At 41.6% G+C, this 26636-nt stretch overlaps 1 protein-coding gene across 7 annotated transcripts in view; it reads left to right on the forward strand.

Moving 5' to 3' along the window:
* Positions 1-12731, forward strand: part of CCDC112 (coiled-coil domain containing 112) — a 31015-nt gene extending 18284 nt beyond the window's left edge. For 6 of the 7 annotated variants that reach the window (XM_067568730.1, XM_067568733.1, XM_067568731.1 and 3 more), the window contains 8 exons: positions 3519-3640; positions 4917-5006; positions 6930-7005; positions 7641-8031; positions 8987-9400; positions 10228-10323; positions 11863-11981; positions 12060-12731. In XM_067568730.1, the coding sequence (XP_067424831.1) occupies positions 3519-3640; positions 4917-5006; positions 6930-7005; positions 7641-8031; positions 8987-9400; positions 10228-10323; positions 11863-11981; positions 12060-12090 (1339 nt within the window). In that variant the 3' untranslated portion in view covers positions 12091-12731. The remainder of the gene's footprint in view (positions 1-3518; positions 3641-4916; positions 5007-6929; positions 7006-7640; positions 8032-8986; positions 9401-10227; positions 10324-11862; positions 11982-12059) is intronic. The other variant, XM_067568728.1, reaches the window with a different exon arrangement.
* Positions 12732-26636: the final 13905 nt, after the last annotated feature.

The following is a 26636-nucleotide window of genomic DNA, read 5'->3' on the forward strand; positions in this document are numbered from 1 at the left end:
GGTCACAGTAGTCCAAAACGGTAAGGAGATGCTGTTATTTGTTGCAACCCTAAAAGTTGAACTACCTTAATCAAAATTATATGAAGAATGTTTAATCCTTAGGAGTGCTTGTTGATTAATGAGGCTATTAGACATAAAAACCTTCATGAACTATGAGAGAGTTCCCATTGGTCCCATTGTTCAAATCTATCAAGGGACAAATTCTGATAATCTCAATACACTGAGTAGTCCACTACTCCCCAAGTAGATCCACTGAAATCAGAGTACTAAGGTGTTACTCATACTGAGTAAGGGTTTCAAGACTCTGACTGTAAGTAAATTTTGTTACATCACTGACCACAGTAAAGAATCAAAAATCACTTATGGATCTGTGTATTTTTTTTAAAAAAAAATGCCACCATCAAAATTAATAATTCCAAGCACCTTTAATGCCTCTAAAACATTTCATATCTACATTCCAATCACCCAGTTGTTGTAGAGACATTGGAGTACAATACTTTGGAGCAAATCTGTTCTTCTACATTACAGCTCCACCAATGAATGCACCTAAATCAGTGCAGCTCGTCCTCCCAGCTCTTGCACCATGCTGTGCTCCACCTTTCAGTGATAGCTCTTTGTAAGGGTCACTGGCACTATACACCTAGATCAGTTCTCATACATTTTTATAGTGTGAACCACAGTCTTAGTTAACAAGATAATTTCTTTATTATCTCTGCCCTCATTCAAGATTACTTGGAACACCTGTCCTACTGTTCGTGATCAAATAACAACCTAATGGCAACTACATCAATTTGTCATAAGGACAAGTAATAATAAGGAGGTATTTAATGTGATTCAGCAGGTGGAAACAGTGAAGAGAACTGTCACTGTGAGACAAGGCAGCTGTCTGTAAAAGTGTTCCAACAACCATTTTGGTCTATGAACCATAATTTAGGAACTACTACCCTAGATGACAACCATGTTAATTTGTTTTTAATCTAGTCTTCTGCATAGCAGAATTCATGCCCCAAAATGTATTTCAGTGTACCCCGTGGTTCTTTCTCAGATTAACCCAGTCATTTCCTCAGAGAACATCCATTCTCTCCTTTTCAGTTGGCCCAAGAACAGTCTAAATGTTTTTTTTAGCTGGTTTCAACTTTGCTGGGGAAACATCAGGAAAAATAAATAGGATGCTGAACACAAATAATATTCTGTTATTGTTTTTAATGAAGTATTAAACACTAAACATAAAATATAAATGGAACTCTGCAGAAATAGATTCCTTTGGCTCTTTATTTACAAAAATAGAAAAAGTTAAAATATAATAATACTATAACTTAAAGGTACTAACTAGAAAAAAAAAAAAAAGCTCTAAATAAACATATATTACTATAGCCACTTATGCTAATAAATCTGGCCTGGGACTTGCAGCATTCTCTGGAAGAAGTTTCATCAACAGCTAGCTTCCAGGCATTAAATATTTAAAAGAGAAAATACAAGAGGAGAAATATAAGAATGAAAAGACATCACTTACAAATGTACTAACTAGTCAAAATTTCCCCACCTCTAACTAAATCTTAAATCCAAGCATGTTATTTGCTTATGCTTATTTGCCAGGGTTACAAAGGGAATCTGTGGTACAGCAGGCAATTGTACCCGGGTCTCCCAAATCTTCAGCTAGTGCCCTAACCACATGATCATCCTGGCAGGGAAAGTCAGTGGGGGTGGTTGGGCTACATGTGTAGAGAGTTTCATCTGGTTCTCAAAATGCTAAGCCACACCCCTGTGAGGTAGATAATGTATAAGTAAGAATCAACTCATCTACCCCTGAAAGGCAGCCACTTCTGAGGAAAAAAGTAGCATCTAACAGTATGTATTCTATAATGCTCATCTGATGCAGAATCTTGAGTGTAAAGAAGGTATTTATAAATTGAGGGAGAAAGTGAGACAGTTCTCAAGGCTGTGAAGGACCCAAGCCCATTAAAAATAAAATCACCATTCAGCATGAACTGTTGAAGGGAAGAGCAGAATGTGTACATCAGTGTGCGTTTGCTGAGTATCAGATTTCTGATTACTTCTATTAGACTGTTATGTGTGACCTGCACGAAGCTTAAATCTTTTGAAAGGGATGTTCCTGATTTTATTCTACAAATCATATGGTTTGTGAATGCATGTACTTCATGAAATAGGATGTGTGTATGAAAAGAGTGAAGACACTTGGCAAATGAAGTCTTGCTAAGGTCAGTCAAAAACATTTTGACAAAATGTTTTTTGTCTGAATTTACCTAACTGTCGAAATCAAAATGTTCTGTGGGACCATGTTGATTTTGATGAAGTTCCACCAGAAACCATTCAGGTTTCTGACTCCCAGACTCATGGCTGCTTGGGCCTACGCTTCAGGGCTTCTGGTTCCGAGGCAGCCCAGGCTGTCAGGCTCTGGGGCAGCCCACCAGTTAAGCTGCCTTAAGGCTTAGAGTCAAGGTTTCCAGGTTCCCGGCTTTGAGGCAGCTCCCAGGTGCACTGTCCCAGAGCTGAGTGAAGAACAATAATTCTGTTTTGTGGAGGATTTTGAGATTTTTTTGTTTTTGTTCCAAATCAGAATGAAGCCAAATTTTGAAAGGCTGAGCAAAATGAAATTACTGTTCTCTGCCCATCTCTAAGTCTTACTGTGGATGTTTCTCTCAGACATTGACTGAAATAAGACTGTGTCCTTCACAAATTTTTTTTCATAGTTGATTAATTGAATGAATTCAAATCCACCTGTCAAGAAAATGGTTTGCATGTCTGGGTACTGATGCTTTTTAACAAAAAGTTTGCCTGCAGCTTTGATAACTAGGCATGGCAGAATTCAATTTTTATTTTTTTATAATTTTGACAGATAATAGATATGTTTATTTTTAAGCATTTCCCCCCCAATTTTTATCTCTTTACATTTTCACAATTATGGGAAATTATAGGGGAGTGGGTCAGGCAACTGGGCGGGCCAGACAATTATTTAATGACGGTAGACATTGATTGCAAAAAGTCAAAGCTTTATAACCATTAAAACATAAATTGTCAACATCACATGTCAAAATATATAAAGTAAATATCCTTAAAACTAACTCTAATAAACTCTCAAGCAGTGATTTTCTTATTTTGCCTATTTGTAAATTATGATTATTATTGATGGAAATATTTTTGTCAGTTTGTGTGTTTTTGGTGAAATTGACATTTTCCGACAAAAATCTAATCCTTTCAATGTCTTCCAAATCTAATCCTTCTGAGTGATAACACACTAGTTTACATGATGATAAACTAAAAGCAGCTATTCTGATTTCTGGGCTTTACTACAAGGAATATTAATTTAAATTCTGTAAGGATGCACTTGTCTGTAGTGCTTAATGTAGTGCTAACTTATTTAATAAAAAATAACGACCACTAGTCAGAGTTAGTCTAAGTAATTTCTAAGTGGTAATGACTGTGCATTTATATTTTTCATTAATTTTCAAGTGATTTTAAAATGTGATTTCATAGCCAAGCAACTTTTTTTTTTCTAGACTTGTGAATATAGAAAAAGACAAAAATGGTCATCTCTACAGCAAGAAGAGTGATTTTAGGGTGGAGTACAGCACACTGGAAGAACTGGAACATAAAATGACTAACAACAGGAAAGCTGAAAGTAGGATATTTGTTCCTTTCCTTGTCCACACTCACTCACTTAACTGGTTTATCAGCTGATAGAACAAAGCAAATTCTGATATTGGCCTGTGAAAGTATTTTTGCTACTGTATATGTGCTGTCTATAAAAGAGAGTGCACTATTAAAAGAACAGTATTGTGGAAGAATTAAAAACTGTGATCCTCTTTTAAGTCCTGTTGGTGAGTAACAATTTTCTTACCCTCCAGAAGGCAGTACGTGCCACAGTAAGTGTGGTTTGTATGCCTTTGGAAGCCACACATTTTGAACTTTATAGGTGATCCAATAAAGGTAAACATAACAAGATTTAATGTAGCTTAGCTAAGGTACTATAAATTTATGATAGCATCACAAAATAATCAAGGATTCTCTGTGTCTCCCCACTCATCACTTAACCAGAAGTAGATCTTTCAATATTTCAGTATCTGGATTTGCAGAAGCTTGAAGCATTGGAGGTGGGTCGTTGAGAATCCAGGTACTGAAATGTCCAGTTATGTATTCCAGAGCTGGGAAGAATAGATGGCAGCATGGGAAGTTATGTTGGCTGCAGGGTGGACTGCAGCAGTTGGTCCATACTTTGAATACTTTTGAAATAGAGGGCAGTACATACAGTATTCAGAAAAGATCTGAACTGTATTCAAAGAAGGTGACACCATCTTTACAGAGAGGCATTTTCAAAAAGTCTCCAAAGACAAAATCTTTAAATTATTTTTTGCATCCCCATAGATGTGCTAGGTGCTTCACAAAATAAGTAGACACATTACATACTCTGAAGAGCATACAAGCTAACATGAGCCAATATGTTAGGGTCTAAACACACACAGCAGAGAAAGGGAAAGGAAGGGCAAAGATAGCAATAAGATCCTATTACTCAGTAAAGTTGGTACACATTTTGATGATGCTTTTTTCTTTGTTAAAGATACCTAACCTCCTCTCCACATTTTATAGGCCTTATGACAGAAGTGAGTAGAAGGAATGCAAACAGAGTCAGAGATGGTGTTCCAAACATAAGGGGCGGCATGAAAGAATGGATGGAGATGTTTCTGTGAGAAAATGATGAGGGGGGTGTTAATATTGGCATCTTTGCTGGCATCATTGTTGGAATGGGAGGGTGTATGTCAGAGGAGATGTGAAGGTAACAAGGCCAGAAATGTCAGGGGGCTGTACAATGTAGGGGTTTATGGGTAAGGACAAGAAATTTCAATTTGATGTACAATTAAACTCTTAACATGACCAATTAACTTGTTTTTCTTCCACAGAAATTAAAATCCAGCAACAACTAGCAAAAATACATAATAATGTTAAGAGACTTCAACGACAATTGAAAGATGTGACGCCTACACAGGAATGTAAGTCTTGTTGATGGACTTAGAAATATTTGTCTTTTATAGACAAAAGTTGAATTTTCTTGGATAATTGTGTTGCAAGGAAGGTCTTTGCCTGTGCAGGCTCTGGGTGTCCTTTCTCCAGTCTGCCTGTTCTGTGAATCTGAGAAGGGGGGAGACTATTAGGAAAGGGTGGAGGCTCCCAGAGATCATCTTTAGAGTGGGACTCCTTATTTTCTCTTGGCACTGTCCTGGGACCCTGCGGGTTGGGTACCTTCTGTGCTGAAATCCATGTTTTCCTGCTTGAATTGCACTGTAATGCTAAGTGCAATGAGTATATTTTTGGGACTTAGTTACAGTCTTTTGCCTCTCTTCCATCTGATGTCTGAGGACATTGAGCAAGCGCCATATGAAATTACATTTTCAGGTCATCTGTACCTCTATAAACTGGAATATTCTGTCGATAATGAATAAAGCACACTTGGGGGATTGGATGAGTTGAAACACTTGGGGCTCTGGTAATCAGAGAGCCATGCACTTGTAGCTTACTAGTTCAAATGTAGCCCAGGGTAGAGACCAAGATCTGTCACCAGCTCAAGGTTATGTGGTGCTTTCATTTATTATGTTGTTGATCTAACTCAATTTCTGTCTGCATCTACCTTGACCTTCTGCTAAATTGTCAACAAGGATGCTGAGGACTGAACAAACACGGAAGCTGAATTAAGGCCTTTCTGATGAGAAACTGTACAATTTAACTGACTTGTTTTTAAAAACCAACCTCGTTAAATCAGTGAACTCCCTTGTATCCACAAGGGGATTACACTGACTTTAACAAACCATTTCTAAACTGATTTACTGTAGTTATATCATATAGGTTTCTTATTAAACAAAGCCTAAGACTCTCATATCTAGAGATGCTCTCTCCAAATCAAGACTGAGGCATGTTGGCAGGGTAACATGAGAAAACCAGTTCTTGTGTTTGGAATCATTTCAAAATAATCCAGAATGGACACCTCTTAATCTGACATAAATGTGTCCACATAGGGCTTTCTACTGGGTTAACTAAATCAGTTTAAAATCACACTTTAATGAAAACCAGTATTGCTTTCCTGTGTAGACAAACCCTAACACTGTTGTTGCAATGGGAAGCATGCAGGCAGACCTGTATACCTGAAAGAAGTCCCACTGACTTCACCTGATACTGAAATATCTCCACTCTTCAAGACTCCATGAGATTGTAAGGGGCCACTCTTGCAGAACCTGTTGCAGGATTGGAAACTAAGGCTCTGTCACATACTTTTCACCAGCATTAATTTTCTTGGTAGAGAAGGATGAAGCGGAATAAAAGCATGCTTGTTCAGAATAGAATACTATAGCAGTACAAATAAAGAATTCCTTAGTATCATCAGTTATTTATTAATTCATTATTGTAGCATAGTTTCATCTCAGGAAATCCAGTTTTACCTATTTCCATACAGTAGAACCTAAGAGTTACGAACACCTCAGTAGTGGAGGTTGTTCGTAACTCTGAAATGTTCCTAACTCTGAACAAAATGTTATGGTTGTTCTTTCAGAAGTTTACAACTGAATATTAACTTAATACAGTTTTGAAACACTATTATGCAGAAGAAAAATGCTGCTTTTCCTTTTTTTTAATAGTTATGTTTAACAAAGTACTGTACTGTATTTTCCTCTCTCTCTGTTTGTAACTCTGAGGTTCTACTGTATTTGTCACTAATTTAGTAAAAGCTTATTTTGTCCATTAGAGATGTATGAAATAGAGGCTGTATGGGATGTGTATGTTAGTAAAAACTGCCTGCTTTACTATATATCTTTATTCTTCAAGTTAATTTACTTAGAAATGTCATGTTTTCTTGTGTCTAGCGTATAAAAGATATATTCAACAATAAGGAAAGTGATATTTGCTCCTCTTTCTGGTTTTTGTAGTTGTTGAGAAGCTCAGGGAAATGATGGAAGAAGCTGAAAATGCAATAAATGGTTTTAAAGAAGAACAACGACTAATGTATGTTTTGCATGCTTTTATAGTCTTGAGATAACTGAAATCAGTCGCACAAAACCAAAATAAAACTTAATTGTATGATACAAATCACACTTCTCTTCCTTTTTTCCATCCTCTTTCTTTCTTTCTTTCTTTCTTTCTTTCTTTCTTTCTTTCTTTCTTGTAATTAATCTTTAAGTAAGCAAATATTCAAAGCAAACTTTCAGGATTAGATTACCTGATCATGCAATAACCATATGATTATGGCAAAGTCATTCCAGTATGGGGGTCTAGATTACAGTAAATTGATTTTTAAAAGCACTTTTTTTTTCTTTTCTCTCTCCCTGCCCTCCCAATGATATCAATCCAGGAAAAGATTATGGTTGTTTTGGTGCCCTAACTGTGTATTTCCATCTAGATTTCTTTTAAGAGTAACCTTATCAATGACTTTCCTGGGTTTATAACAGTTTGGGGATAATTACAAAATCCCTATAATTTATTTTACCCTAAATTAATGATATATAATCTCAATTTTAACCCCATTTTAACATAGTTTTTGTCTGGGAATTAAATAATCACAGAGTCTATTTCAAGTTAACTCATGGATGGTCTCTGATCTTTTAGTTAAAAGTTATGTTTGTTTGTTTGTTTTACTTCAGATATGAAGAGCTTTTGAAGGAGGAGAAGACTACTACTAATGAGCTCAGTGCCTTAGAGAAAAAAATTGAGACATGGGCACTGGGTAGTTCAGCCACAGAAAGAGTTTTCAGATTGCCAGCAGGCAAGGTTCCAGTGGACAAAATGCTGCAAAATCATCTACCTGAAGAAGTAATAGAATTTGAAAGGTTCCTTCAGCAAACAGGAGGACGACAAGGAGGCTGGGATGATTATGATCATCAACACTTTTTGAAAGTATGGACAAAACATAAAGGAAAGCCATCCTATATAGAAGAAGCCCTTGAGTATCTCTCTGGAAGAACAAAAGAGGATGTTCAACAGCATGAGACATGGTATCAAGAATTTATGATTTTAGAGGAAAGAAAAAAAGAGGCAAGAGAATTTTAAGATTCAAAGTATGTTTGTATTTTAAAGAAGTGTATTTCTTAAAAGCCACACACATATTTTACCCTCTTCCATCCACCTCTAGCTGTGATGGCAGACATAGCTTTTTTCTGACAGAAAACAAGTTCTCTTTAAAATGTTCATTCTGCCAGTGTTATTCTAAGGAATGATCAGCAGATGATGTTCTAAGCACATTAGAGTGCACTTTGCAGTGACTGAGCATATTACAATTACTGTAGTAGTGCCTAAGGACCAACCAAGAATGGGGCCCCATTGTGCTAGACACTGTACAAACAGAGTAGGTAGTAGACGGTCTCTGCCCCAAAAAGCTTACGGTCTAAAGAGACAAGACAGACATGGGGGGAGGGAAGGACTTAGAACAATTGCAACACACCTTGATTCCACTGGTTCTGAAAATAGAAATTTTGAGGAGGGCCCTGGACCTGGGTCTCCTTCATGGTAATAGATAAGCTAGCACAAACATTGTTATTTTTTTTTAAGCAAAAAGGTTGGTGTTACTGTTCACATACAAAGAATTTATATGTGTATATAAAAAGAATTGAGAAATGTTTGCACAGTGAAAACCATCTGATGCCAGTTAACTAAGGATCCTAATAATCATAATACAGCAATGTGAATTCCATAACACTTTTTATATTCAAATTATTATAGACATTAAACTTAAACATGGCTGTGAGACAGGTAGATAAATAGTTTTCATTTTACATGTGCGGAAACTGAGAGATAGTAGCTAAGCTATTTGTCAAGGTAAAAGGCATTTATATCAGAGATGAAATTACTGCTCTGGAGTTCTTACCGCCTCCTGTCCTTAGACCACACCTTTCTGTCCACTGATTTTCTCCTGTGGAAATATTAGAATCATCTTGGAAGTGTAAGATTTTATAAGAAACATAAGATTTTTTTTCTTATTGTTCTTGTGCAGTCTATTCAAAAGTGGAAAGTGAAGAAGCAACAAGAAAAGCAAGAAATCTTAAAGCAGAAGAAGTCAGAGGAAATTCTCAAGACAGAAAATCTTCAACAAGAAGTAGCTCAGAAGCAAAAAGCAGAGGAGGAAAGGAAAAAGCAACAAGCAGCAGTCGAAGCATGGAAAAGACATAAAGAAATAGAATTTGCAATGAAACAAGCATCTCGACTGAAAGAGGAGGAAGAAAAAGAGAAAAGGCAGCAGAAGGAGCGCCAGCGCCAGTTCCAACTGAAACTACTGTTAGAAAAGTACAATCGGCAGAAGGAGGAACAGGAGGAGCTCCAGAGGCTTGAAAAGGAGAAGAGGGAGGAGGCTGAAAGGGAAGAAAGGAAGAGAATTGCTGCAGAAGAAATTTCTAAGTTTCACGAGCGAGTGAGTGGTCTTATCCCTCACTCACGTGTTTCTAATCTTCTGGATGTATGGACAGAGTAGATGTCATATTAGAATATGTGGAAGACCAGGGAGTTAATTATCAATAACAATTATTTCCGTTTTTCAACTTTAAGAGCTATTTTAGATTCACAAACTACATCTGTCTGTGTCCTGGAAACAGCTCATCTTTTTGTCTAAAATAATGTTCTATTGCTTTTCTCTGTGTCCTAGTTCAGCAAGATACTTGAGCATATGTTAAAGTAAAAGAGTATTCCTGTTGACTTCAGTAGCACTAATTAAGAGTTTAAAGTTAGGTATATTCTTGAGTATCTTCTTGAATCGTGGCCTATGCGGGGGACCAGTCCCATTGCCAATATTTGCTTTAATTACTGTTTGCAAAAATGGAAATTAAATCTTGCAAATATATAGCAGTACAATATCAAGGGTGTGTTTCCAGAAGGTAAACTTTAGAATGCAACTGGCCTGTGTAATTTAATTGTGTGCTGTAAATGGTTTTTATCTTGTACTCTGCTTGTGGCACACAAAGTTCAGTGTCTGGAGGACTAAAATGCTTTAGTCTTAACTACAGTAATTGGGCTCTGTTGAGTGGTATATGGGTGAATATAATGGCCTGTGATATACAGGTCAGCCTAGATGATCGAATTGTCACTTCTGCGCTTAAACACTGTGAAATCTAGGAAAGATTCAGTTTCTAAAGCATTCAAAATAATTTCTGATCATATGAAAAGCCTATTGGTGTTTTAACATTTTTTCTTTTAGATTCCCAGAAGTGCTCTATCATATTCCATTCATTATATGTTTTCCAGGATCTTCATAAACTTGAACTAAAGATTTTAAAAAAGCAGGCAAAAGAAGAGGAAAAAACAGAAAAAGAAAAAAGACTGGCAAAGTTAAGAGAGAAGGTAACATATTTACTGAATTGTTTGATTTTTCTTCTTATAATTTGATTAAACATATGTTCATGCATGTAATTAATTTTTTTAAACAGCTTTCTTTCTATCTTTTTGCTGCGCTCTTCTAAAAGGCAATTATTTTTCCTATCCAAGTGAGTTCTTACAACTGAAGATTATTTTTTGTCATGGCAAAGGAACAAACAACCCACCTCAGAATGGGAAAAGTCTTGGGTTTTTTACAGTGGAAAAAGTGCAAAGGGCATAATTTTTGTTAAAAAGAATAAACTTATTTTCCTTTTGAAATATGTTTAGATAGCTATCCTTAGTGGTTTAAAAGCAAGTAAAGATAGCAAATCACAAATGAACCAAGGCCAACATATTTTAATTATGGATGCCTAAAATTAGGCATGTGAATCCTTATTTAGGCACTTAAAATAAGTTGCCTGTTTTTCACAAATGTTGAGTAATTGTTGCTCATACTGAACCATTCAGTGAATTTACAGTGGACATCGGTATTCAGGGTTGTCAATCCTGCACCTTTTTCCTGCACAAATTTTACTAAAGAATTAAGAGGGGAAAAAATATGTTTGACAGTCACTGCTCCTGTTCATAAGCACATGGAGCAGAAGCATCAATCCTGCAATGAGCTCCATGTAGGCCAAAGGTTCTTGTCACTAATGAGATTTATTGCATTTCTTGGAAGGAATATCATAAAGACACATGCTTACCTTCCTTATGCTTTTGATCTAGCTAATGTAATTATCTCTTGTGACAAATGAAAGGCATTATTTTTTTTGTATTGTTAGCCAATAATCAGGGTTTTACAAATTTTGTTCTGTTAAGAGAAATTGATAATGGAGTCCAGGTATTCATTTGATGCAGTCCTGTTTATTTACAAAGAATGTACACAAAGTTCAGTTTCCGTGAATGCAGTAGGAATCAAATAGCAGAAGAGAATTTCTTTGCTCAGAGTTCCAAGCCTTTTTCCAGCCAGCATTTTACCTAAAAGCTCTCTCAGCTTTTTTCTCTTGGTCATGCTACAAGTCCTCCTCTGGCTGAATGTGGGGCTTTCTTGCTGTTTTCCCTGTGTGCTGCTCTCCTGTTTCTTGCTGCATTTCTCTCACACGACATATAGCTGCAATCTAATCAAGCCCCTGTCCCTCCAGTGTTTATCAGACCCCCAGAAAACCCATTGGACAGCATGGCCTAGCCACTGCCATGTGGTCTAGTTTTTAGGCAGTGGTTTTTCCATTGTTTCAGCTACCACTAAGCAAAGGGACAAGGTGGGTGAGATAGTATCTTTTATTGGACAGACTTCTGTGGGTGAGGGAGACAAGCTTGTCTCTCTCACCAACAAAAGTTTGTCCAATAAAAGATATTACCTCACCTACTTTCTCTCTCCAATATCCTGGACTCGACAGGGCTACAACTACACTGCGTGCACTAATTGTTCCCTCATTTAGCCTGAATGGAAGGCAGCTGTCACACCCAACAGTTTCAAGAGTTGATGTGACTGCCCAACCCCTCACATAACAATATTGCTGACAGGTTGAAGTTCATGTAACCAGGGACCCATCCAGGCTGTACAAACCTACCAAGGGTTGGGAGGAACGCACAAAAGAGATTGGACCAACAGGTGTGAAGCCACTTTTATATATTCCACATAGGTAAGAAAAAGACATAAATTTTTATATTTTTAAAATACACTTAATTACAAGCTATTCATCCTTATTTTTTTCCTATAGGTCTATCCCAACCTGGAGACAAGGGGTATAGCTGAACATCTGCAAATTCTTTATTTGAGAAGATGAATTACATAAAAATAAAGTGATTAACTGGATCCTTAGAAATTTTCATAAAACATTTTTATGCAACAAAGAATATTAATTTTGTAATATTACATGGGTTTCAAGTTTTGACCATTTAATTTTTTTGTCATGTTAGCAATGTATTCATTAGGGTATGTATTTGTAGTTTTTGCTTAAAGTACCGATAAGTGGCATATCATCCACAGTTTGATAAATTTAAAAATGAAATAACAGAATATAAAAAGGTGACTGTAGATAATGTCATGGAACAACAATCAATTATATCAAAATTACCATTCTTACACATTATTCTATATCATAGACCTTATACAATATAGTCACTTGGGGAAACAATGGAAGAAATAATATTTTTAATTAAAAAAAATGCTGTCTCATTTCTTCATGTTTTCTCCTACATGTGATGTGTCCATGATTAGCAACTTTTAAAAGATTGGGGTTTTTTAAATATATTTGAACAAATAAGATATCTCACACTTAGATGGAGTGATAATAGAATGACTATGCTGCAAACTTTTGTACTAGTGTTAATATGACTTGGCTAGGGAATACTACAACACTATTTTGCAAAATAAATATTTATTTTGTTTAGTTCTTGTTTTAATAATGCTGTTTTGGTTACATATAGAGCCTTTCATCCAAGAATCTCAAAATGCCTTACAAATGGTAGGTATTATCTCCATTTTTTAGAAGAAGTTGAAGAGCAGGGCTAGTGTCTTGCCCTGAGCCACACTGCTAGTTAATGCTGAAGCTGGGAATAGATCTTTGAAGTCAGTGGGTATACGTCCATTGCTCAGCACTTCTTAAAAAAAAACAAAAAAAACCAGGCTATTTAGGTGCCTACATATGAACTTAGATCCATAATTTTACAGACTCAGTTTTTAAAATCTTGCTCAAATCACTTTCTTACCTCTCTCATTCCCTTCTGCTGTACTGGTCACATCATGATCAATTTTTGGCTTTCCTTCTTCCAAGACAAATCATATCCTGCACCTTAATAAGCTTTCTTTTAGTACCCTGGCCCTTTATTTGGTCTTCCTGTTAGTCACTAGCCATCTGCAGTCTGAACCAGACTCTTTATATGTGACTGGAAACACTGGTATTTATTTTCTTTATAACATATGAGTAGCCTTTTAAAGTATAGGATTTTACAGTGATTCAAATCCTATAAATAAAATATGCAATTAATGTATATAATATGATATCCCACTTTGCACTCTAAAAGAACTTCAACTACTATTTTTCATCAATAATTTCGTTAAAAATTCCCAGCTATACCCTTTTTAAAATGGGAAACTTGTAGAAGATCTAACAAAAAAGCAGTTTTACTTGACACTGCCTGCTTTCATTTCTTACTCGCACAAAATCTCTAAATCTTCTCTGAAAACCTTGCTCTGTTTTTCATTTGATTTATATTATACCAGACCAAAAAAGAACATTTTTAAATGCCTTGTTTTCTCCTATTTCAACAGCTTGATGCCCCTTTCTCCCTTCCTAAAAACATATTAGGTAAACAATTGAATAAAACCAAGTTCACAATAGGAGATGTTATTTTTTAGGGCCTGAGTATTAAGAAAATTGCACATCTTATGTACATAAGTTGTATTGTTGTGTTCAAATGACAAGAACACCCGAGCATCTCTTTCTCTGACCCACTGGTGCAAATTCTAAAATTTATGCCCAAATATTTGGAGTCTGGATAATAATTTAGCTTTACTTCTCTGATAAAGGTTGTGATTGGATTTTAAACTAATGCTTGTAAACAAGAATGTTAGTTGAACTATGTATTGAGATCCTTGAAGTCATTAGACAAGACAAGTTCACATAAACACAGCATGCTAACTTGTATTCCATGCAGTTCTATGGAAATCATTAGTTACATGGAATGTAAGTCAATGTAGCCTATGATTCAGTGTGCCAGGTGCTTTCCTTCCCCACATTGGCCTACTTGAAATACTTCCCCGCATTACCTTTTGATGACTAGCAGGTTTTGCAAGAGCACACAACTCTGAATCAGTGAGTGGTACACACATTTGAAAACCTATACTTTATAGTTCTACTTTCCAATCTAAACAATTTAAATTGTGGGGATTTTTTTGAAATCCCAGATTTATTTGTAAAATGATAGTACTGGAAAAGAGCATATAGGGCTGACTACACTGCTGCATTTTTAATTACTTTTTTAAGTTACAACTTTCTTAATATCCTGAGATACGTGGGGTGCAGATATTCTGGTTTATCTACTAGTTTTAATTCATGCTTGACATCATCAGTGCTATATACAAAGATTTGAAAGAATTCTTATTCTTATTTCCATCAATTTTCTTTATAGGAATTGTGGTGTACGCTTTGAATACTGTTACATTATTTTTCAGGTCAGAGTTGGTATTTATAAAGTAACAAAAATAAAGGAAAACTATTGCCAATAGAAAATGAAAATAGAAATTAGTACTGTATTTGATCCAGTATTTTTTTAAATGATGAGTAGGGCTCAATCTATTTTCTCACTGAGAGACTTTATCTAAGAGGCAGGATCTCTGCAATTGAATCTGCCTCTACATTTTTATTCACTTCCCCAAATTAGGTTTTTTGGGTGAATGTATTAATCCCACAAAATTCCATTTAAAGTTTGAATGGAAAACCTTTACTATGCAGTAAAATATTAATACATCTAAAGTTCCTGAGAATATGAGTTTTCACAGTATTAACTGTATACTTTACTCAACTAGTAATGAAATTTTGAGCCAGATCCTAGGTGGTTTTGAGGAGAAGTTAGTGCACCTCAGGACAAGGATTGCTATAAGGGCTGTGTTGGAAACAATTTCCCTTTTAAGTTTAAGGTTTACCACGACTCAGTTTTGACACAAACATTTATTTATTAGTCCAAATCTCAGCTGGTTACTTCCAAAATGTCAATATAAGCATATACACCCTTATATTCTATATTGAGCAACAATGCAGTTATAAGCATTGCTGAATACTCACAACTGGATCAGGCCTGGGAGATGCCTTCCCATCGTGATGCGATTCCAGAGGGATAAGGAAAAGCTCTGACAAAGAACCCCTAGAAAACCTTGCTTTTTACACACTATTACAAACAAGTAATGCCATTGCTAGCTATTGGACCTTCGCTAAAATTAGCTCAAGCAGTTGGGGCTGTACTCTGCTTTCTATAAGCCTTCCCCCTTATCTAACTTTGACCTATTTTTTCGTAGCTACTGGACTGTGCATTTCTAACCACTTATTTACTGCACTTGGTGACCAATTAACATTTTTTCTTGATTTCTATTGCTTAGCCGAAACCTTAAATAAGATAATACTGGTATTTCCAGGATCACTACAAGTTTAACACAAACCATCCTTCATTCTCATGATCATGTTCTTTTTGGTCACATGCTTTGGGCCTATGATTCATGTCAAAATCCATACTCTGTTTAAAACCAGAGTTCATCCAGTTCTAACATGGGCCTATATTCCTCCTACAGGCTATAAAAGCTGCCTCTGTGCTGTCTTCATTCTGGGCATATGACCAGTCCCAGTGGGTAAATTACACTGGCCACCGATGCCCACAATGAACTGTTATGGCAGATAGAGAACAGGGTTCAGCTATGCCCTTAGTGGGTGTTTTTTCTTTAAAATGAATGTATTTGCTGCATGCTGATTGTGTACATCTTTTATGTTTGGTCTCCATGCAAATATGCACTTTAAGGGTTAACATGAGAGCATGTATGTCAGAGTGGTTGCAAATGCAATCAAATATATCAAATGGTCCAGTATATTAGGACAGAAAAGGACAATTCTTCCATTAAAATAAGTAAGCTATATGAGATCTTGGAAGGTGCTTTGTCAGCCATGCCCAAGCTAGTCAGTGCATCAAAGGAAGATTTGGTATTCGATTCTGAATAGGGTGTGCTATATTCCCTACAGTTAAATAACATAAAAAAAAGTTCCAACCTTTGCTGGAGAGAACATGGAAACAGTGGGTCACTAAATGCATATATGATAGTGTTACATTAAAATTCTGTATTCAGATGAGGTGAGCTTAGGGTCAAATTCAGTTACAGTGCCACTGAAATCAGTGGGGTCCATTATGTCTGCTTGCAAAAGGACTGAGTTTGGAACCTGTATCTCTAAAATAGAACGAGATGGTACAGCCTGATTTGCTGGGCAGGAAGAAAGGTGGCTTAAACTGGCAGGATTCCTTTTATTAGCAGCAGTGAAGACTGAAGCTCGTCAATAGCATAAAAACAATGTAGAAATAACAGCAATATGAACATTTGAGAGAGGGGAAGTGCCTTTCTTTGGGCAACATAGACTACAAAATTGAGGAATGAAACAAGTACCCTCCCTAGAAACTACAGAGAGGCACGTCCTAAATATCTCTGCTGGGCTTCCTGTGTGCCACTTTCAACCCCCACTTCTTATTTGGTTTATTTCACCTGAGACGGATAAATGATTATTAGCTTACCTCTGGTACTACAGTGTCGGCGCTCTTGTGTAGCAGACACTGAATCATCAAATCAGAAGCTTTATCTATTGTTATATGCACAACATCTGGCAGTTCTTCAGACTAGTTCAGGGGCTTAGTCTACATTTGTCCTTTTGTGGTGAGAATCTTATTTTCAATATGCTGAAAAAGAAAAGCTTGAAGAACAGCATGGGAGGGCATTTATCTTGCACACACTTGTGGGAGAAAGTGGGGTTAATTCACAATTTGACTTTTAATAGGAAGATTGGAAATAGAAGGAGGGAATGAAGAGAGAGTTTGGCAGGAGAAGGCAATTTGATTTGCAGGTAGGGTCTTCAGTTTGAGAAGTGGGGAGGAGTGAAGAGGAAGCAATGATGAGAGAATGGGAAGAGGCAAGGTTTGTAGAGGGAACTGAGGCAAGAGAATGAGGAAAGAGAAAGGGAGACATCTAAAAGGATGAGAGAATGGAATAAAGACGCAGGATGAACTTTGCGGGCTATGCTCTGCTTATGTTCCTACACCTCATCTCATTATATATTTATTACTCAGACATTATTTAATGGGAAATATAATACCTCTATATTAGTTGAGGCAAATTTGAATCTGTGATAACATCAATTGTTAGTGATGTCCTTGGTTATAAAGAAAGTTTCAAACATCAATTTATTGATTAATTATACAAGGTACGCCAATAAATGTAAAGTTAAGTGAAAAGTGATTTGGAAATGCAATATATTTAATGGAATGGTCTACAGAATGGGATCAAATGAGCCATATCACTAATTAGTAATGGTTAGCTTGATGTTTTTATAGTTCATAAGTGTACTGGTCCTCACAAAGAATGTCTAATATAAATGCAAACGATGATTTTTGTTAAGTGTAAAACTGTTCAAGTTGTCAGGCTCTGGTGAGTTATTTAAAAGTATGGCTTGTAGTAAGTGAACACCTTAGACATTGTAGAGATTGCCTTAATTAGTGAGTATGGAGTATTGTCTTTTCCAATTTGATTTAGACAGATATAAAAATCAAATATATTGGAGTTGCCTTATCTGTATCGAGGAACTGTATTATTGGAGGAAGGAAATTATTCCATCAATAGAAGAATAGGTTAATGGCCTTGATTCCTGTTTGCTACTGGAAAAACGATTTGAATAAGTTCTGGAACTTTTGAGAAAATCTGGAGTCCACTTTGCTAGGGTCTTTGGTTTCACTGGAGTTGTCATTGTCTGCATGATAGGTATTGCTGACTGGGTAAACAAGTGTTTAAAAGGTTTGTCTATTTTTAATGTTACATTTTAAAAATAATACAGTTGTCACTTTTCTATACAGTTTTCAGTTTAAAAAAAAAAAAATCAACAACCCTCTTTAAACTACCTCACCATCTTCTAACTCCAGCATGATTTGTTTTTAATAAGAATCTGGGTGAGAGTGGAGGTTAGGGCTAAATTGTTGTAATGAGGAAATTCAGTGTGTGTCCTAGAAAAGATAATGGAATCTCTACCCCTTAGGAAGAGAAATGAGCTAGGCATCCAATGACCGCTCCATACAGAATTCTTGGTAAAAAGATGCAAACACAAGCAATTTGTCCCAAAGGAGTCTTGCTGTCACAGCTGCAGTCAGCATGATGTTTTGGAAACATCAAATGAGCATGGTGAGATTATGGGCTGCTGTGCTGTATGTGCTGAGTGAGTAACCACCTGGTCTTTTGGCTGTTATGATCATCATGAAATCCTGATTTTATCATGAAGAATAATCCTGCACATTGACATCGGAATAATCCAGAACATTCAATCCTGACAATTCCGAAACCACTGGAGATGAATTATCAGTTCAGACAGGAATGTCAAGGTACAAAGGAACAATCTGTAGACATATACTAATCCCATTCTAAAGCCAGACACAGAAGCTATCAGGTCCAGTTTTGGAGGGACCAGACACTGGAGCTTATGTTCATTCAGTGCCCAGAGAGCATTGGTACAGATACCAGGCGTGAGATGCAGGCTCTTATGCCAGGCTCCCTGAATTCACACTGACTGCACTCACAGGTACCATATAAAATGTGGTCCCATGGATCCTCTGAGTCTTGAATGTAGTCCCATAGTCTGAGCTAAACTGCACAGGTGAGGTTGAACCCAACTCCCTTAAAAGGGACAGCCTTGGAACTGGCACAGTGGGCAATGCATTCACCCTAGAACCAGTGCCCTTGTTACAGTCATCAACAGGTGGAATTTTTGTTCACCAACTTTCTTTGCTAACTAGAGTCAGAGGTAATAGTATCAACCCCACTTATATTAAAGAACTGTTAAAAGCAGTAAGAGTGGTTTAAATTTAGATTATCAGATGCACCCACCTGTATAATATTACTGCAGCAGACGGAGAAAAAATGGTTACTATTTAGGCACAACGTGATTTTTCCAAGGTTTTACTGGAAACATTTAGAGGAATAGCAAAATCTGTTTGTTGTATTGGGTCTTGCATATTTAGGTTGTACTGCATGTCACAAAGCATTTTTCTCTGCTTTTTTTATTTTCAATTAAATGTAATGAATTATTTAGTAGTACTTTGTTTAGTAGTACATTTGCAGATTGTCAGAGATTACATACCATAGTGTATATATTGAAAATTGTAAACTGTCTTTTCCTCTTCGAGTGATTGCTCATGTCCATTCTACTATAGGTGAGGGCACGCCTCCATGCATGGTTCCTGGAACTTTTTTTCCCTTAGCAGATCCCGTAGGGCCGGCCCCGGCACCCCCTGGAGCCCCGTGCACATGCCGCGGTATATGAGGCGCTGCCAGGCCTATGCCCCCTCAGTTCCTTCTTTCTGCCCCGACGGTTGCTGGAAATAGCCTTGCTCTCAGCAAGTACTATTCCTCTTCTTTGAATTTGTTATTCTAAGTAGTTTAGTTAGTTAAGTAGTTGTTAAATGTTGTTAAGTGGTTAGAGATAAGGCAAGTCCCTGCAGGGACTTAAGAGTGGCCAGGCTATGCCCCTGTCACCAGGATTCAAGCCGTGTCCCTCCTACGGGAAGGCCTTCCCGCTCAGCAACCCCCACAACCGCTGCTTTAAGTGCTTGGGGGAAGCACACAGGAAAGACAAATGCAAGATCTGCAGGGCTTTTAAACCGAGGACTCAGAAGGACTGAGAAATCTGATTAAAAGCCCTGCTAATGGAGGCAGTGCTCCACTCAGCACCGAGCATGACCTCGGTGCAGAGTGCACCGCTGGCACCAGCCTCGACTCGGAACCGAGCGTGACCTTGATGCAGAGTGCACCGCTGGCACCAGCCTCGACTCGGCACTGAGCAACATCACCGGCACCGGCCTCAACTTGGCATGGCGCAACATTGCCGGCACTGAGTAGGAAGAAGGCGAGCGCGGACACTCCCCTGCGCCGTCAGTATGGGCAGGGTCGAGTACAGAGATGCACCAAACTCGGCCCATCGAGACTATTTCTCCAGTGCCTGCATCTCCAATCCCTAACTCCTGGTAGTGGGAGAATACCCCTGCCGACGCCGTCGACTCTGGAGGTTTTCCAGGTGGCAAGAGCCTTGTTGGCCTTGCCTATGCCGCCTCCGCGCCCCCCCCCGCCCCACCAAGGGAGAAGGGGCCGGTGTCACATGGGAAACCCGCATTGGGTCCCCCTGAAGCATGGTGGAGATCTCCAGTACGGGGAGGAAGATCGCTTGCCAGACGGCCACCGGAGGTAGAGCGAAGCTACTCCCCCAGCAGTTGCTCCAGGTCAGTGTCATCGAGCCGGCCTGCTTCGACTCAGTACAAGGAGTCTCCCTCCCGGTGCCAACGTCGATCCCTGGCACCGGAGACAGCACAGGCCAGGAGGCGGCAGCGGTCGAGGTCTGCCAGGCGGCGCTTGGAGAGCTCCCGCTCCAGATCCCCAGCACCGAGGCGTTCGCCCGCACTAACGCAGTGCAGAACCTGGTCACCGTTGGAGGACCTGGCACCGAGTTGGCCCGCACCAAGGTGGCGCAGAACCCACAGACCAGCACCACATAGTCCACAACGCGGAACCCGGTCGCCGGAGTCCAGCTCGGCACTGTGGAGTTCGGCGCAGCGCCGGTCTTGGTCACCAAAAGGCAAGCGGCACCGGAAGTCATCAGTACTGAGTCGACACTCTGGTACTTCTAGCTCTTCAGAGCGCACCTCCGGTCATTGGCACTGCTCGTGGCTACGGAGGTGGTCCTCATCATCCTCCAGGTTGGAGGCGTCGAGAGAGCGATCCCTGGCACGGAAGGGCACCCGGAACCAAGGACATGCATGGCCCCGCCAGCCCAGTGGCTCGGGATCTCCCAGGGGGGACAGTCGTCGGGAGAGCCGACACCCCCACAAAGCATCACAGCCTGTGGCACAGTCAGCCCCGGGTTGACCCCAGGGACAATGGCCGCAATAATGGCCTTATTGGACCCCATGGGGTATCCAGATGAGGCCGGGGCCCCAATCCATCCTGTCAGCCGGGGTACAGTCCATGCCTCCGGCACAGGAGAAGGCCCATAGACGCCACTCCTCGGACAAGGAGTCGGACCCCATGGAGGGACCCTCAATGGGTTCAACCCTTTGTCAGGAAGGGGAGCACACCCAGGACGCGCCTCGGCAGTCCTCTTCCTCCTCACCGGATGAGGCTGTCTCCCGGGACCAGATGGCGCCACTAGAGGATTTCAGGGCGCACCAGGAACTGCTCAAGAGGGTGTCCTCCAAATTGGGGCTGGAGGTGAAGGAGTTAAAAGAGGCCGAAGATAGGGCCACTCTTGCTGGGACAGCTGCCGCCAGCACGTTAAAGAGGCTATCAGTCCACGAAAGGGTCCTCAAAATCGTAAAGGCCCTATGGCAAACCCCTTCCTCGGTCACCCATATGTCAAAGGTGGCCGAGAAAAAGTATTATGTCCCGGCCAAAGGGTTCGAGTAGCTGTTCACTCACCCTGCCGCGGGAACCCTGGTGGTAGACGCGGCCAACCAGGGTCCACTCCCAAGAACACACACAACAAAAAGATGGATTTGTTTGGGAGAAAGGTTTATTCCACGGCAAGCCTACCATTCAGGATTGCCAACCATCAGGCCCTCCTGGGGAGATATAATTTTAATTTGTGGGACTCCCTCAGGCAGTTCGCTGAGGCCCTACTCCAGGACCAGGCTGCAGACCTTATCACCATCGTGGAAGAAGGAACCATGGTGGCTAGGGCAGCGCTCCAGATGTCCAGTGACGCTGCTGACTCAGCGGGTAAGGCCATAGCCTCCGCCATCTCCATGAGAAGGTGCTAGTGGCTGCAATCCTTGGGCCTGTCTCAGGAGGTGCAGCAATCGATTCAGGACCTCCCCTTTGATGGGTCAGCCCTATTCTCTGACCAGACTGATGCAAAGCTGAACTGTCTGAAGGACTCCAGGGCCACACTTTGCTCCCTGGGCCTGTACATGCCCCAGGCTTCCAGGCGTCAGTCACGGCCGCAGATGCAGCAGCAGCCAAGGCCTCCGTCTAGGCCCTTTCAGCCCTATAGAAATAGGGACAGGAATAGGGGGTTTAGAAGGAGGAATCAGCCCCCCCCAGCTCATCCTCAGCCCCCCAGCAAGGGCCCCCCAGGGGGTCGGGCAACCGGAGGAGACAGTTTTGATGGTGTGTCTGAGGGTGGCGCCCCGACTGCTCTCCTGGATCCGCCCCACCCCTTCCTAAACAGGTTAAGGCCCTTCTATCCCGAATGGGCAAAGATCACGTCAGACTGCTGGGTCCTTGGGATAGTCTCAGGGGGCTATGCCCTACAGTTTACATCTGCCTCCCCCCCGCATCAAACTTCCCCCATGTCCCTCTTCAGGGACCCCTCTCACAAGCAACTCCTCTTGTAGGAAGTGGACACCCTCCTCAACATAGGAACGGTGGAAATAGTCCCTCAAGACAGAAGAGGGAAGGGGTTCTATTCGAGGTACTTCCTCATCCCTAAGGCGAAGGGGGTCTGAGACCCATATTAGACCTGCGTTGTCTAAACAAATATGTCAAACAACTCAGGTTTTGCATGGTTTCCCTAGCCTCCATAATCCCTTCCCTGGATCCAGAAGACTGGTATGCTGCCCTCAATCTCAAGGATGCATTGTTTCATATATATATCCTCCCCAGCCACAGGCGCTTTCTTCACTTCATGGTGGCTGGCTCCCACTTCCAATTTACAGCCCTACCCTTTGGCCTATCTTTGGCTGCCCATCTGAGATGAAAGGGTGTACAAATTTTTCCTTACCTGGACGATTGGCTGATCAGGGGCAGGTCCAGGTCCCAAGTGCAGGAGAGCGTGACCCTCACTTGCTCCACGTGCAGCAGGCTAGGACTGCTCATAAACGAGAAGAAGTCCACACTAACCCCAGTGCAACGTAAAGAATTAATTGGGGCCACCCTGGACACTTTCCAGGCCAGAGCCTTCCTGCCTCAACCACGTTTCAAGGCAATGGTCTCTATTGCCAGTTGCACCGATGCCCCACGACAACAGCCAGGCACTGCCTACAGCTGTTAGGCCACATGGCGGCCTGCACGTACGTAGTGAGACTAGCTCGCCGGTGGCTCAGACCGCTTCAGGCGTGGTTGGTCTCAGTATATGTGCCGAGCAGACACCCACTGGATCGGGTGGTCACAGTTCCCCCGCCTGTCCTAGCCTCCCTAAACTGGTGGTGGACTCCCAGGGCAGTGTTGAAGGGCGTTCCGTTCAGGGAACTGGTCCTGTCGGTCACCCTAATCTCCGATGCCTCGGATGTGGGATGGGGAGCCCATATCAGTGCCAACCTGAGCACTCAGGGGCTCTGGTCGGGGGAGGAGAGGCACCTGCACATCAACGTGAAGGAGCTCAGGGCTATTCGCATAGCGTGCAGGGTGTTCCTCCGATTCCTGACAGGCAGAGTGGTGCAGGTGCTGACAGATGACAACACAGCTATGTTCTATATAAACAGGCAGGGAGAAGCGTGCTTCTTGGCCCTCTGCAAGGAAGCTATCCATCTGTGGAACTTTGCCGTGAGGCACGATTTCCACTTGACTGCCTCTCACCTCCTGGGAGTGAGGAATGACTAGGTGCATCGCCTCAGCAGGTCGTTTCTACCCCACCACGACTGGTCGTTGCACCCGGAGGTAGTAACTACGATCTTCTAGAAGTGGGATGTTCCCCAACTGGACCTATTCGCGTCGTCCTGGAACACGAAGTGCCCGAGGTTCTGCTTGCTCCGGGGTTGCGAGACGGTCGATTTCCAACGCGTTCCTTATCAACTGGACGGGGACCCTCATGTATGCGTTCCTGCCCATTCCGCTCCTGCCCAAGGTCCTGCTGAAAATAAAGAGGGACAGAGCGGACATTATACTCATTGCTCTGGCCTGACCGAGACAGCACTGGTTCAGCATGCTGCTGGACCTTTCGTTTGCCCCGCCCCTGGAGCTCCTGAGGCGGCACGACCTTCTCTCCCAGGACCATGGTCGCCTGTTGCACCCAGACCTGGACTCCCTGCACCTTACGGCCTGGAGGCTCTGTGGCTGATGGAGGGAGAGAGAGCCTGCTCGATGCAGATCCAACAAGTCCTGCTTGGCAGCAGGAAACCTTCCACACAGGTTGTGTATCGGGCTAAGTGGAAACGGTTTACCTCTTGGGCGGAGTCCCGGGGCATTCTGCTCAGCCTCTCACCTGTACAGGCGATCCTGAAGTACCTGCTCCAGCTAAAGCTCCAGAGTCTGGCGTTGGCCTCGCTGAAGGTTTACCTGGCTGCCATTTCAGCCTTCCATCAGCCGCTAGAGGGGAGATCCCTGTTCTCCCATCCCATGTTGGTCAGGTTCCTTAAGCGGGTGGAGAGGCTTTATGCGCAAGTCCGTGACCCGGTGCCTCCCTGGGATCTCAACCTGGTCCTCTCGAGACTCACGGGGCCCCCCTTCGAACCCATGGCTTCATGCCCTCTGCTCATGCTTTCATGGAAGGTAGCCTTCCTGGTGGCCATTACCTCAGCTAGGAGGGTCTCCCAAATTAGGGCCTTGACCTCGGAGCCCCCTTATACGGTATTCTATAAGGATAAGGTGAAGTTGAGGCCGCATCCAGCCTTCCTGCCCAAGGTGGTTTCCCAATTTCATTGTAACCAAGATATTTTTCTCCCCATGTTTTTTCCCAAACCACACAGTTCGGAGCAGGAAAGGAGATGGCATTCGCTGGACGTGAGACGAGCCCTGGCTTTCTACATCGAGCGTACAAAGCCGTTCCGGAAATCAACGCAGCTCTTGGTCGCAGTGGCTGACCAGATGAAAGGCTCACCTGTCTGCACCCAGCGCATCTCCTCATGGATTACATAATGCATCAAGTTCTGCTACGAGCAGGTGAGGGTGCCGCTTCTGGGAACCATCACCGCACACTCAACGAGAGCTCAAGCTTCGCCTACGGCCTTCCTGGAGAGAGTGCCCCTGTAGGACATCTGCAAAGCTGCCACCCGGTGGTCGGTACATACCTTCATGTCCCCTACGCCATCGCCCAGCAGGTGAGAGAGGACACGGGATTTGGCAGAGCGGTGCTGAGGGTAGCTCACCAGTAACTCCATCCCATCTCCAAAGGTATTGCTTGTTGGTCACCAATAGTGGAATGGACATGAGCAATCACTCAAAGAAGAAAACAAGGTTACTTACCAGTAACTGATGTTCTTCGAGATGTGTTGCTCATGTCCATTTCACAACCCACCCCCCGTCCCCGCAGCCAGAGTTGGCAGAAAGAAGGGACCGAGGGGGCGTAGAGCCGGCAGTACCTCATATACCGCGGCATGTGCGTGGGACTCCAGGGAGCACCGGAGCCGGCCCTCCGAGATCTGCTAAGGGGAAAAAAGTTCCGGGAACCGTGCATGGAGGCATGTACTCATCTATAGTGGAATGGACATGAGTAACACATCTCGAAGAACATCAGTTACTGGTAAGTAACCTTATTTTTCTCTTGTATAGATTCACTAGCAAAAAAACCCTACATTTATGCACAGTTGAGGTTGCTTGGTGGTACGTCACCCCCTTGCAGAATGTTAAGTTGAGCAAAACTCAAATGTCTGAAAACAAAGTAATAGAGTTCAGGTTGCCTGGCAACCTTAACTTTGCGTTCTTTGAGCAATGCCCCAATATGCTATTGTGGGGGACAGAGGTCCCCTCAAGAGCCTGCTTCAGGTCCATGTACTGTCTTTATTCCCTTGCTCCCTAAGCAGACACCCAAGGGGTTCTCGCAGTAAACAAAAAAGTCTTCTCCCCTCTTTCTTCCCTTATGGGAGAGGGGAGTCTATAGGAAATTGAAAAGAAGGAAGGGTGACTTAGATCTTAGGCGGTCTTCCTGGGTCAGCCTTTTGATCTTAGTCCACATAGGATCCACCTCCAGCCCCTCCTCCTAGGACATGTTACTGTGAGAGTGGGACATGCAGCTTCCAGAGGGAGCAGTGAGGTTTGGTGCTGTCTTCCTTTTGATGGGCCTGTCTCAACTGCTTGAGGTGGGGCAGCCTTCTCCCTGCTCACTTCAGGTTTTCCCTTTTAAGTTGCCCCCCAGACACAAGCCTCGCAGGTGTGCCTTGGTGGTGTTGAACACGCCCAGAGGAGCTCATTAGTCTGGTCTCTGTTGTTGTGGGGTCATGCCATTTAAAGCCTCAGTAACACACATGCCAACCCCATACATTTTTTTCCTTTTTGTCCTTTAATGGTGTTGGATAGAATTCTGAGGGTGAGGTGACCGGGTTGCAAAAGGAGAAGAGCTCATACATTTCAGGAACTGGGGGGTTTGCAGAGAACAGATGTGTGTTAACTGGGAGTATTAGAGCACTGCTGAAAGAAAGCAGCATAGGCAACCTTAACTCTGCATTCCCTGGTTTTCAGAAGATTGAGTTTTGCTCAACTCTGCCTTCTGCCAGGGGATGACATAGGCCAAAGCAATCTTAACTTTCTGTTAACATAGTTTTTGCCACTGAATTTCTTAGTTTTTTTAAACAAGAAATATGTTGTTTTTAGGAATCATTTAGAAAGTTATACATATATCCTGCAGTTAGAATACTAACCTCCT

Source organism: Emydura macquarii, unplaced genomic scaffold (genome assembly GCF_026122565.2).
Source record: "Emydura macquarii macquarii isolate MOO-44397 ecotype Brisbane River unplaced genomic scaffold, CSIRO-AGI_Emac_v2 contig_2897, whole genome shotgun sequence".
Lineage (NCBI taxonomy): Eukaryota > Metazoa > Chordata > Testudines > Chelidae > Emydura > Emydura macquarii.